The sequence below is a fragment of the Acomys russatus genome, chromosome 5 (genome assembly GCF_903995435.1).
Source record: "Acomys russatus chromosome 5, mAcoRus1.1, whole genome shotgun sequence".
Lineage (NCBI taxonomy): Eukaryota > Metazoa > Chordata > Mammalia > Rodentia > Muridae > Acomys > Acomys russatus.
In genome coordinates, this window is record NC_067141.1 from 49,544,974 (window position 1) to 49,557,467 (window position 12,494).

Consider the following 12,494-nt stretch of genomic DNA (forward strand, 5'->3'; position numbering starts at 1 on the left):
AGGTTGTGTGACATGGCAGCAGGTTCCTACACCTGCTAAGCCATCTTGTACATCTCATCACAACTTTTTGGGGGGAGTTTTTTGCCATGTAGTCCTAGCTGTCCTCAAACTCATAGCAATTCCACTGTATCAGTTTCCTTAGTATTGAGATTACGTATACGCACTACAATGGCATTTGAACAATGCTAGGGACCATACATGGGCTGCATGCATGTGAGGCAAGCATTTTACCAACTGAACTACATCGCCAGTTAGCTTAAAAATCAATCTAATTAGCCTAAAGTTATTCGTCTGACTATAAATACAGACACCTTTAACAGTCAAATGCTTTTCATATTGTTGTCTCATAGACTTTTCAACTCAAGTAGTAAATTCTCAATAAATTCTAGCAGCCACTTTATGTGAGTAGATTTACAAAGTTACGTGGTTACTTCCTTTAGCCACTAGGCTGGTTAAATGTTAGTAAGTTCCTCGACATATCACTGCATCAGTAGCTTTAACATTGAGGTCTGGAACCAAGCTCTGTGGATGTGGATATCTGCTTTAGCCATCCACTAGCTACATGGCCTTGATTGAGCATGTACGTAAGTAAACAGCTTGTGGAAGCTACTTCTCTTTTTCCACAATGTGAGTTCTGGACAATGAACTCAGGTTATCAGGCCTTGCAGCAAGTATCTAACTGATGTGATAAGCCATCTCCCAGGTCTTGCAAGTCTTACATTTTAATCTTTTTTTTTTTCCTTGCTTCTTCTTTACAGCTTTTGTTATGTGCTATGTTTATATATATTACATTAAGTCCACTAATGTAACACCCATCAAGGCATCATAACTAAATTTTTTCCTCTTGTGAGTTACTGATGACAGAAATTATATACTCTCAACACACAATGCATAGCTTCCAAAAAGTATTCCTTAAATACTAGAATCCCATTTTTTCATCAGAAATTTTGGCAGTATAGTGGTAGAGGAAAAAAGAGGCAAGTTATTTCTTAATAATTCTGTGCATCCAGTTGAGTCCATTTTTTATTGAAGATCACACTGAAATTACTTTAAGTAATTAATACTTTTTCAGTACAGGAAATTGAACCCAAGGGAACAATGCTTTCTTGGACAACACTCTGTCACCGAGTAATATCCCCAGTCCTTTTTTATTTTTGAGTTATAGTCTTGGTAAACTGCACAGGTTCTTCTTGAACATAAGATCCTATGGCCTCAGCCTCTATAGAACCTGGGATTAGAGGTGGGCATGATCATTCCTGGTTTAATTTATACTATTTACCAAAGTTTTACAAGTGACTTAATAGTGGACATAGCAGGACTAATGCTTATAGTGGTTATAAGAGGACTAATATTTATTGGGAGCCTACTATATGCCACACTTACTAAAACTGATTTTATGTAAATTATTTAATTTCCAAAACAACTGTTGAAAGTAAATAACCAATATTTTGCTAGCGATAGCTAAAGATCAAAAGGATTAGCTAACTTACTCAAGTGCCAGTAAATAAGCATCACACACAGTGATTCTAACTCCAAAGTCCAAGTTTTTTCCACCGTGTAATTCTATTTCACAAAAATTATAGCTGCCATTTGTGGATTCCACTATGAATGAACAAACAGGCATGACAGGCTTTATGAATTTGATAGTCTAATTTATCTTCATAGCAAAACAGCAAGTTAAAGACTATATTAGCTTATTTTTACTAATGAATAGACTATAAACAAAAATCAGTGGAGAATTTATAGCTACTATGCCCTGGAGCAGATATTAACTACATTTTCCTCACTTCGAAACTGTACTGTTTGATGATATAATACTGCTTCCTTTCAGACTTATGCGGGGATGAAATGTGCTTCTGACTGACCTCAGAGTAATCTTTTTAAAATCAGGATGAAAAGATTTGCATGTCCATTGTTGCTTAACACCTTGTGCAACCTCAAAAGATAACCTGAATATTTGTTTCTCATTGTTTGCTAAAATTCAGGCTTTTAAAATTAAACATTACTTTTTATATGAAGCATAGGTTAGTACAAAACCACACAGCCATTATTTGGGTTTACTTGGAGAGGCTGGCAGTAAAATACAGATACCAGTAGATCTACAACTGAAAAATATTTGTTTTCTATCAGGCAAAAGCTGTTCTCATTCACTGAGCAGGCAGCTTTATGAGGAACACATAAATAATTGTGAGGGAGAAAGGGGCATCTGTCTGGCTTGCCAGGTAAGCCTAATTAACTCTGTACGATTAACAGGGTAAAAGATGTCACAGCCCAACCACCTTCATATTCCAGTTATTTGTTAATTTGTTTTTGTTTCATGACATGACACATACTAGCTGCCACCAGTGGGGCATTTTCATGGTTTTAACATACTCAAGGCTTTTAGTCTCAGAGCCCCAAATCACCTGCGCATAAACCAAATATACCCTGGCCTAAGATTGTGTGTAAATCGAAACCAGTTTAAAATACAAACAATTTTAAAAATGATGTTTTAGTCTCACGCCACTGAGCTTAAAACGTTGTTATTTGCAAAGTTAATTAGTGCTTGGAAAACATGTTAAGAATATCTTAATAATCCTTATAAGGAACTTCATAATTAATGTCACAAAAGTATACCAAGTGAAGCTTTCTCAAACACCATGCTCAGAACAGCTTAAGAAACTCATATTCCACCTAAAAGAAAATTGTACACTATATTAGCCTCTACCTGAAGCACAAATGATTCACCCATTATCATTTGGAACTGAAAATTCAGTTCTCCTTTTAGTCTATTCCTTATCTTTATTCCCATTCTTCACCTGTGTTCCTGTGTCTGTTTTCATCCCTCAGCGCACAGGGCTACTCAAAGGCTTTTAACAATTCTTTTCCGGACCTAACCTTTCCATGGTTTAAAATTCTACCAACACAATCATTACCTCCCTGTGTTTTTAGAAATAATAATTATTAAGTAGACAGGTAAAAGGCATAAATTATTGTTAAAAGTAAAAAGAAAAAATTTCAAGGATATTGTATGATACTAAATAGTGGATCTAGGAAGTGCTTGGGATGTCAAAGTCCAGAAATAGAGTTTAATTTGTGTCTTATTTACAACACATGCATATTTTAAGCTAATATTAAGTCTATAGAAGTTTCTGGACTGCTGTAAATAAATAATTTGATCTTAATCAAACAATTGATTTTCAGATTGTTCTCCTTGCTTATGAAGAATGTTCTTGTCATAATGGTTAATTTTTTTAACCTAATCACACAATATGGTAACTCTTAAACATCCAATTATCTTTCTCTTTAACTTAGTGTCATGTGAGTATTTGTTCTGAGAGGAAAAAAAGGAACTGAAAAATAAAAATTAGGTGCTAAGTTCTGCCACTCTCTGTACACCTCTCTTAAGATAGAATGGCTTATTCTGTCAATGTAATAGAAAAGTTACACGGCATCCCTTATTTATATTTAAATTCTCTTCACAGTCATCTTCCAGCTCTTCATTTAAACTCTACCAGCTTCTTTTCATGGTTATTAATTGCACTTTAATTATCTTTTCAGATTTTTCTTTGAATCCTGCCATTTATTAGCCGTGTAACACTCAATACGTAAATAGATCTTCCTTTCCTCATTTTAAAGAACATTTGTAAAATCTCAAGGCTGGAGAGATGACTCAGCAATTAAGAGCACTTGGCAATCTTTCAGAGGAACAGGGTTAAGTTCTCAGCACCCACATGTTAGCGCACAACCATCCCTAACTCCAGTTCCAGCGGATATATCACCTCGTGTGGCCTCCAGCAGCACGGACACCCATGTAAGATGGATATATAAATAAAGGCAAAACACGTACATACACAAGACAAAAATACCTGTAGTCATCTATTTCTGGGAGTTTTTATGATTAAAGGAAATAAAAAGTACAAATGCTAAGAGTAATACATGAACAATAATTTTCATGAGGGAGAAACAGAGGAGACCAAAAAAAGAAATGGCATGTGGCTAAGGATGTAACTTAGTGGCTGTATCCATGCCTGGCATTCATAAAGATTTGGATTTCATTCCTAGTACTGCAAAATTACAAAAGCAAACTGGTAAGAATCTTTCACTTGCGTCCCTAGTTGGTGCTCTAAGAATATATCCCACAAAGACACACATAGTTAGGATCTAGGTACTGTCAATATAAAATTCTACAAACTTCTTACAAATGTGGCCTTAGAAGTAACCAAATATTATTAATTTTATAATTTCTAAGTTATTTTCTATAAACTAACTGCTTTTTATCTGTCTGACACATCTTACGTCACGCTCACTCATGTACTCTTGGGATTTTGGCTCAATTATTTAAACTAGGGTCTTATGTCCTAGGAGAGAAAAGGGTCTCTCCTAATGGTATACTCTCAAATAGCCTCTGACCTACGCTGCTATTTCAAAGGTTTTTTGTTGTTTTTGTTTTGTTCTTCAACCAGGCTGGCCTCCAACTCACAGAAATCTGTGTGCCTCTGCCTCCCTATTGCTGGGATTAAAGGCATGCACCACCACCACCTGGCTTCACTTCAAGGATTTTTATTGTACTTTTTGTTTTCTTACAACTTGGTTAATTATACCTCTGCTTTTGTTCATGATATTAATCATTTTTATCTATTCAAGCCTAATTATTTGTCAAATTTCTTCATTCTTTGTGAACTCTTCCCATAGCATACGCCAAGATTTTCTATTTTATTGTACAGTTCTGATTATTAAATTTAGAAGGCTATTGATCAATTTTTATCTCAGATTTATTTATTCTTTAAAATTTTTTGTCTGCATGCATGTATGTATACTACTCCATGCCTGGTGCCATGAAAGGCAAGGAGGGTGTCAAGTACCCTGGCAGTGAAGGTGCAGATGGCTGCGAGCTCCTTGTGGCGCTAGGAACTGAACTCAGATGCTCCCCAAGAACAGCAAGTGTTCTGAATAGTTGAGCAACCTCCACAGACCCATATTTACCAGTTTTGAACTTAATTTTCATATTTTTAAAAAATTAGGCAGGCGTATGCCCGCATTCCTTTAATCTCAGTGCTTTGTAGGCAAAGGTACGTGGATCTCTTCCAGTTCAAGACTTCCCTGGTCTACACAGAGTTTTAGGCCAGCCAGAGCTACAGGGTGAGACTCTGTCTCAAAAGAAACAAAACAAAACAAAACAAAACAAAAAACCAACAACAACGTGTGTGTGTGTGTGTGTGTGTGTGTGTGTGTGTGTGTATGTGTGTGTGTGTTTAGGTCAAAAGACAACTTTGTAAGAGTTGGTTCTCTCCTTCTACCCTATGGGTTCTAGGGATGAACTCGAGTCATTAGGCTTGGCAGCAAGAGCCTTTACTCAACTGGGCTATCCTGCTGACCGTAGTTTCTTCCTATAAGAAAATAAGACCGCCTGCCTTATCTATTTAGATCAGATGATCGGGTTGAAAAGCATGACTACTGAAGGGAAAACTTCTTTAAACTAAAACTAGTTTAAGATAGATAACTTAAGATATTACTGCAAATGCATTTTTGTATTTTAAATTAATTTGAGTTATTTGCTTCACATAATCTGTAACAGTACCAAAACACTCACCAAAATATTCCAGTAATAAATGCCACTGTTAGTTAACTACTATAAAGAACTGCCCAATGTTCTAATGATATACTTATGTACATACTTAGAAAAATAATGGAAAGTTTCCTTAAGGAAGTGATAAAAGAATGAGTTAATGAGGAAAAGGCCTTTTTTTTTTTTTTTTTTTTGCTTAGAGTAGAAATGAATACATTATTTTTGCTTTTCTACTAATAGCAATAGTAACTTTTAAAAGAACATGCATTTTTTAAACTTTGGTTTTTTTCCCTTAAAAAGTTATTTCTATTTAGTATTGTTTATATATGTGTGTTTACAGTTGATCACTTATGACTGGATAATCCATCAGTGGAGGTGGGGCTCATCTCTAGAAAAGACCTATTTTCCTTCTTAGCAGCAATTAATTGCCTGCAACTCTTTTCGTGTATTGGCAGGGCATTGTGAGATATTTAATAAACTCAACAGGTTATGTTTTTATATGTCTGCGTGTGTAACAATGATAATTAAAGAGGTCATGAAGTTGAAAGGGATTAGAGGAGACACAGGAAGAGGTTCAGTGGGTAAGGTGTGGAGTGGAAATGATGTACATATGTTCTACATAACCATACATAAAATTCTGGAAAAATAATAAAATAAATGTAAAAATTATTTCTAGTCTATTCTCAGCCAGTCTTACTTGTTCAGCTTAAATGGCAGGCAAAAGGCATAAATGACTACAAAAATGAAACTATAATCTAGCAAAAAGAAATAAAAACCCATCTCTGAAAAGCAGATAAAATGCTTAAAAAGTATCAAATCATTTGAATCAATTTGCCTTTATATCTTCTATTTAAAAAAAAAAAATCAACTTCCATCTCAACAATAAGGTTAACTAAAACTGAGAAATATCTAAGATTTTAAAGCCTGTGGTAATCAACATGTTGTGGGGCAGATAACCATATACAGAATTTAGTCCACTCTAAGAAAATTCATAAATCAGTTATGGATGACATAGCTTATCCCAAAGTATGCTCTATAAAGCACATGCGCTAACCATTACTTGAAAAAGGTATGTGTCAAAATAAACTTGAGGAGCATACTGTATTAATCAAAATTAAAGTTTTCTTTCCTTTTAAGTCTTCCAGAATTGTTAATACATAGGCCTCAAATCATTTATCTAACATTTTAAGTTTAAAAAAGGTTCTGAAAACTAAAAATGTTTAAATAATTTATATAGTTAACAAATTCAGCCCTTACCTGTTATAAGCTTTTAAAAATAATTTTCACTTCATCTGCTCTAACCACCCACAAGTCCCTACTGCGGATGTTACTCTACAAATAGGAATTACATCATAATATTCCTATAAAATCTGAAGACTTCTAAATTTCAAAACAAATGTGGTAGGAGTTTCCCAGAAATGCACTATGAATTTACACTGAGTAAGAAGAAACCTTGTCAAATCTATAAATATGGAGCTCACTTTCTAAAACATATGAGAAAGCACTGCACTCAAACATGTCAGAAATACAACTATAAAAGGCCATGCTGTTCAACACCTAATAAAAAAATGTACAAAATAAGTGGCCTGAAATGAGTAAAACAAATGCTTTATCCTTATAACATCTGATGTAATACCATTACATATCATGTTTATAAGACTTGAAAGCCAGAGCATAAAGACCTTCCCAGGTTCTTTGCAAATTTTCATACCAAAGGTTTGCTAATGAAAGTTACTTTTAAAAACTAAGTCAATATGGATCACTTTTGAAGTTTTAGTCCAACAAGCTAGGCCTGGTTTTGGTAGTAAACACTGTACTACAACTACTTTAAAAACTTCGTGTGTGTGTGTGTGTGTGTGTGTGTGTGTGAACGCAGGTCACCAGGGTTGGTGGCAAGAGCTTTTACCTGCTAAATCACCTTTCTGCTCTACTCTTTAGCAATGCTTCATTACATACATGTTTTAGAACATACTGACTTCTATTTAATGATTTAAATAACTACAAACTCACTCTCTCATTTGACAACTCAGTAGCAAATTTCTGCTCATTTAATTACTATGTGGCTGTGAGAAGGAATAAAAATGAAACTCACAATGATATTGGAACCACAACTCATTTTGGTAAGCAATTCTTATTTTTTCCTCCATCAAGCAAAAATTTTTTTAATAAACTGACCATATGTCTATCCTATGGTAAATGAGACATAAACTGGTTAAGACAGGTAATATGAAAAGCATAGAACTTTTGTTGTTCAAACAGGCTGCTGGCAAATACATAGGGCATTTAATTTGGGCAAAAGACATAATTGCAAATCCTTTCCTAAGTATATGCTTTATATTTTATTAGTTTGACAAAATTCCCAGGTTCAAATTTTTTCTAGATGTGAAATACACAGTGAAAACAAAGTGCTTAAAAAATATGTGATATGAGGAATAAGTTCAGATTCAAGTAAATAATATGATTACTCTAGAAAAAGAAATGAGCTGCTATGCTTGTGTTGTCTTAAGCTTGGAAGAAAAACAAAGCACTTAATGTAAGTGATGAGACATCATTTACAGGGAAAAATAAAAAAATATTCAAATATGTCAAACTGAGATTTATTCAAATGTAGTATACTTCTTTTTTTATTAGTATGTAAAAATCTCTCCTGTCCTGGGTTTTTAATCATATGCAACAAAACCTGACCCTCACACACATAAGCACACACATGCATTACATTCTTTCAGAAAGAGCTCCCATGATGCATAACTGAGAATTTCATTACACCTAAATATGTCTGCTCAGTACGTCAGCTTACCAGATTTGTGCTTCTTATGTTTTCCTTTCTTTTTGATAATCAGTAATTTATTCTGGATCTCAGGTTTGCAAGACTTGAAGGCAAGAGAATGAAGACTTTCACGCTTTCTTTGTAAATTTTCATTCAAAACATCTTTCAATTTCTTTTTTTTCTTTTTCTTTTTTTTCGCCCTCATTTTGCTTATTTTGAGTTTTTTGTTGCTCTGTAGTGAGTGTTCTAACAATATATCCCTTACAACTTTGCGGCAGGTAATGTCTGGGTGATCAATGTGACTTCCATTTACATGAATTTGGCAAGATTTCAGAGCATTTTCTTTTAATGGACTGGGTTCTGTCTTTACTTTGGAAACTTCACCACATTTTTCCTGATTTTCTATAAACCTTATTTCACCTGGACTGAGTGGCTCTCCAAAGCCAGTAACTTCTCCTGGACTTCTAGGTTTCTGCAAATTTTCTTTACAACAATCAATTTTTTCAATTTCACAGGGCCTGTGAATTTTAATGTCACAGATGGATTTCACTTCCATTTCAAAAGAGATGTCATGACTATCGAAGTTCATTTTAGCAGGACAACAGGCTGGATCAAAATCAATCTCCTGCTCCTTCTTCCAAGTCGAGCGCACACCTTCTCTATGACATCTGTGCCCTCCATTGCTTGCACTAACATAGTCACACTTAAATTTCTCCACTTTAATCCGAGGTACTCTTTTTACTTTAATGGGTGGAACTGGAAATTCTGGGGCCTGAAAGGGTCTTTGTTTATAGATCCGTACATCTGCACCACAGAACTGTGGAAAGTGCACGTAAGCATTCTCCAGATAATCATAACCAAGGATAACTTCCCTGCACTCATGAATAGGCTGCCCCAGCACAGCATCCTGGACGTCTTTCTGCGTTTCATATACAAAGTCACAAAGTCCCTTAAGAAGCCATACTTTTTGGTAGAAAGGTAGCTCGTGAAAAGGTTTTTCTTCCAATGGATTAACTTCTCCAAGAACCTTAAAAAACTGAGGACACAAGCCAAGTTTTTCAGCACAGTTATCAGGATTTTCAGTTTGTCCCACAGCAGTGTACCACTGCTGCACTTTCTGTCTCAGCACTGCTTCCCAGGTCCTATAAGGCAAAGTGGGTCTTCGGTGTAAGGTAGGCCTGCGATGGGGAGGGCTCAGGAGAGAAGTCATTATTTTAGACAGAAAGGCATTACACTGAGGCATCAGAAGACAGCGCTCCAGTTCATAAAAGACAATTTCTGGCAAGTTTAGAATCTGTTGGGCTAAACAAAGGAAATGCCCAATGGCTGGAATTTCCCACATGTTCTCCATAGTGGCTGGAGCTGCTTGAGCAAGGAGCCTTCTTTCCCACTCTTCTACTTCTTTTTGGCAAGCTTCTTCTGCCTCTTTTCTTTCTTGTTCCCGAAGCCTAAACAAAATTTAACAGTACATTACTTAAAGACAGCAGCATCAAACAATGAAATTTTAATATATTTACCTTCAGTTATTAAGACACCTGTTCTAGTTTTCCACATCAGTAAAAAGTGCCCTATTAAAAGTATGTTTCCCATCAATCCCCATAAAGAAATACATATACCGCTGCACCCCCAGCTCCAGTTCCACAGACGGAGAACTATCCCTAACATCTCCAGGGTGAAACTCTTTAACTTACCACATGTATCTACTTTAGCTAATACAACACAGTGAATTTTGATTATAGTTATTTCTATATTATGACTTCATATAAAAGCTATAAAATGTTTATTTTTATCATATTATTTCATTTCTAGAGAATTATAGTAATGGGGCTGGGGTGTAGACAGTTTGTAGAGCGTCTGTCTAGCATGTAAGCAGCTCTGGGTTTGATGCCGAGCACCGCATAAAAACTGGATGGTCAACGGCATTTTTGGCTATACTGTGAATATAAGACCAACCTGGCATATGAGAAACACTGGCTCAAAAAGAGAATAAAGTTATAGTAAATAACAACAACAATAATAATGTAAGCAAAAGTTATATGCTTATCAGTGTTACATGGAGCTTTATTGGACAAGAAAAACAGAACTATAAAAAACTAGGGGAAAGAGATGTGGCTCCATTGGTAAAGTGCCTGCTGTATAAGCAGGGTTACATCCCAGCACCATGCAAAAGCTGGGCACAGTGGTATGCAGCTATGAGCCCAGCATTTGTGTGCATGAAGAAGGGGGTGAGGGTACAAAGTTATAGAGGTAGGTGAATCCCAGAAGTTAACTGACTGGACAGTCCTGTCTGAAAAAATAAGGTGGAGAGTGACAGAGGAAGACAGCTGATGCTGAACTCGAGTCTCTCCACACACATATGCACCTGCATATACATGAACACACCCACAGACACAGACACATGTATACATACCACAAGCACAAAAACTAAATTATATTACTGGACAAATATAAAATGAGCCAAGATGTCTATCACATATCAAAAGGTAAGGAAAATGTGATAATGTACATAAAATGGGGTATTACTCAGCCGTTAAAGAATTAATTTGTCATTAGCAATATGGACATATCTGAAAATCATTATGTAAGTGAAATAAACCATAATCAGAAAGACAGAAGTTACAAGTTTTCATTCATGTGTAGAAACTAAAAATTCAATCTAATGGAAGAATAAAGTCAAATAATGATTACAAGAGACTAGAAAGAAGGAGAATGTAGAAAGTAGTCAGAAAATGCCAAAACATAGAAAGAATTAATTCTGAGTTTCAGCATCTGTAATCTTTTAGGATGAATACACAGTTAAAAAACACTACACTGACAAATATCAAGTTTTTTTTCTTTTATAGAATAATCATATTTTATGTTTTTTGCTAAGAGTCTACACTATTATCTCACTTATATTAAAAATGTAATCATATTTTATAATTTCAGTTAATTAAATAAGATTAATACAGATATCTCCATCAGTGATTTAGTATGTACATGTATTTGGCTATCCAAAAAATATTAAATATTAACAAAATTCAGCTGTTGAGGCAAGATGGCTCAGAATGTAAAGCCAATTGTTGCCACGCCTGATGACCTGAATTTGACCTCCAGAACAGAAGGAAAGATTCAGCTCCCAGAAGTGGTCCTTAACAACAAATACATACTATATGCAGGTACAACAAGAACAAATACAAATATATTAAAATTTCAAAGTGTCATGATACTCTGTTTCAAAGACAAAACAGAATAAATTGATACTCCCTTTATTTAAGATGCCAATCTAAGAGGTTTCAACTTAATTATTGTAAGAAAAAAAGGAGAAAATGTATTCCTAAACTGACAAATACAACTAGGCCTTAGCAGGTCAGGCCCCAAAGAGCTGACAGAATCCATAAACTTGTCAGACTCATGGTATGTTGTCAGAACCCTTAAACCCAAGAGCAAAGCGTCCACCATTCAGTGTGCAGTTATTCCCCATCTCCTGCAACATGAATGCTTAGTAATTGTCCAGAAGAAACAACACACTAAGAAAAATAAGGAGGCTATAGAATATGTTAAACTTTGACCAAGAGAATGAAGGTAGCTTAATTTAGCTCAATTTAGCCAAAAACAAAGATTGTCAAGAGGCATACACTGTCTATAATTAGCACTAAAGATATTTGAAAAAGCCACACGGAAACCCATTTTATAAGCATTTAATTAGTTACCCTACACAGGTAATTTTGCTTCTTCACAAAGCCACACATTGCCAAATAAAAAGCCCAGTGCCAGGTATGTGATACCTCCCCTCAAGTTGTTGGTCAGAGTATCCCAGAGATCCTCAAAGCAGTATAGGCTATTCACACTGTTCTTGATTGCCTATAGAACTTAATGGTAAGAGTCTTATTGCTGAAAACACCACACACATACGTCATGGGACATGGAGAAATCAAGTTGGTACTGAGCACAAAGCTTCCTCTCTTCCTCTGCCTTTCATAGTGCTGAAAGGTATGATGTAGGCTGCTAGGTAAAAAGAGTCAACCGTCTCACCTTGCAGAGAATCCTGTGAGCTCTAATAAAAACCATTATGGTAAGACACGCTCACAGGTCCAATGGTGATAGCAAATGTCTTTGGGATAAGCAATCACTTTCTGGTTGAGTTTAGTAAAGCGTGTTCCACAGGAGAAAGTGCCTGCCCAGTACTGCCAATTTGGC

The 12,494-nt window shown here is 35.5% G+C and overlaps 1 protein-coding gene across 2 annotated transcripts in view; it reads right to left on the minus strand.

Annotated features, from left to right (window-relative positions):
- The window catches only part of Kiaa2026 (KIAA2026 ortholog), a 79,685-nt gene that overhangs the window by 30,318 nt on the left and 36,873 nt on the right, over positions 1-12,494 (minus strand). For both annotated transcript variants that reach the window (XM_051146320.1, XM_051146321.1), the window contains one exon: positions 8,346-9,763. In XM_051146320.1, coding sequence (XP_051002277.1) covers positions 8,346-9,763 — 1,418 coding nt within the window. The remainder of the gene's footprint in view (positions 1-8,345; positions 9,764-12,494) is intronic.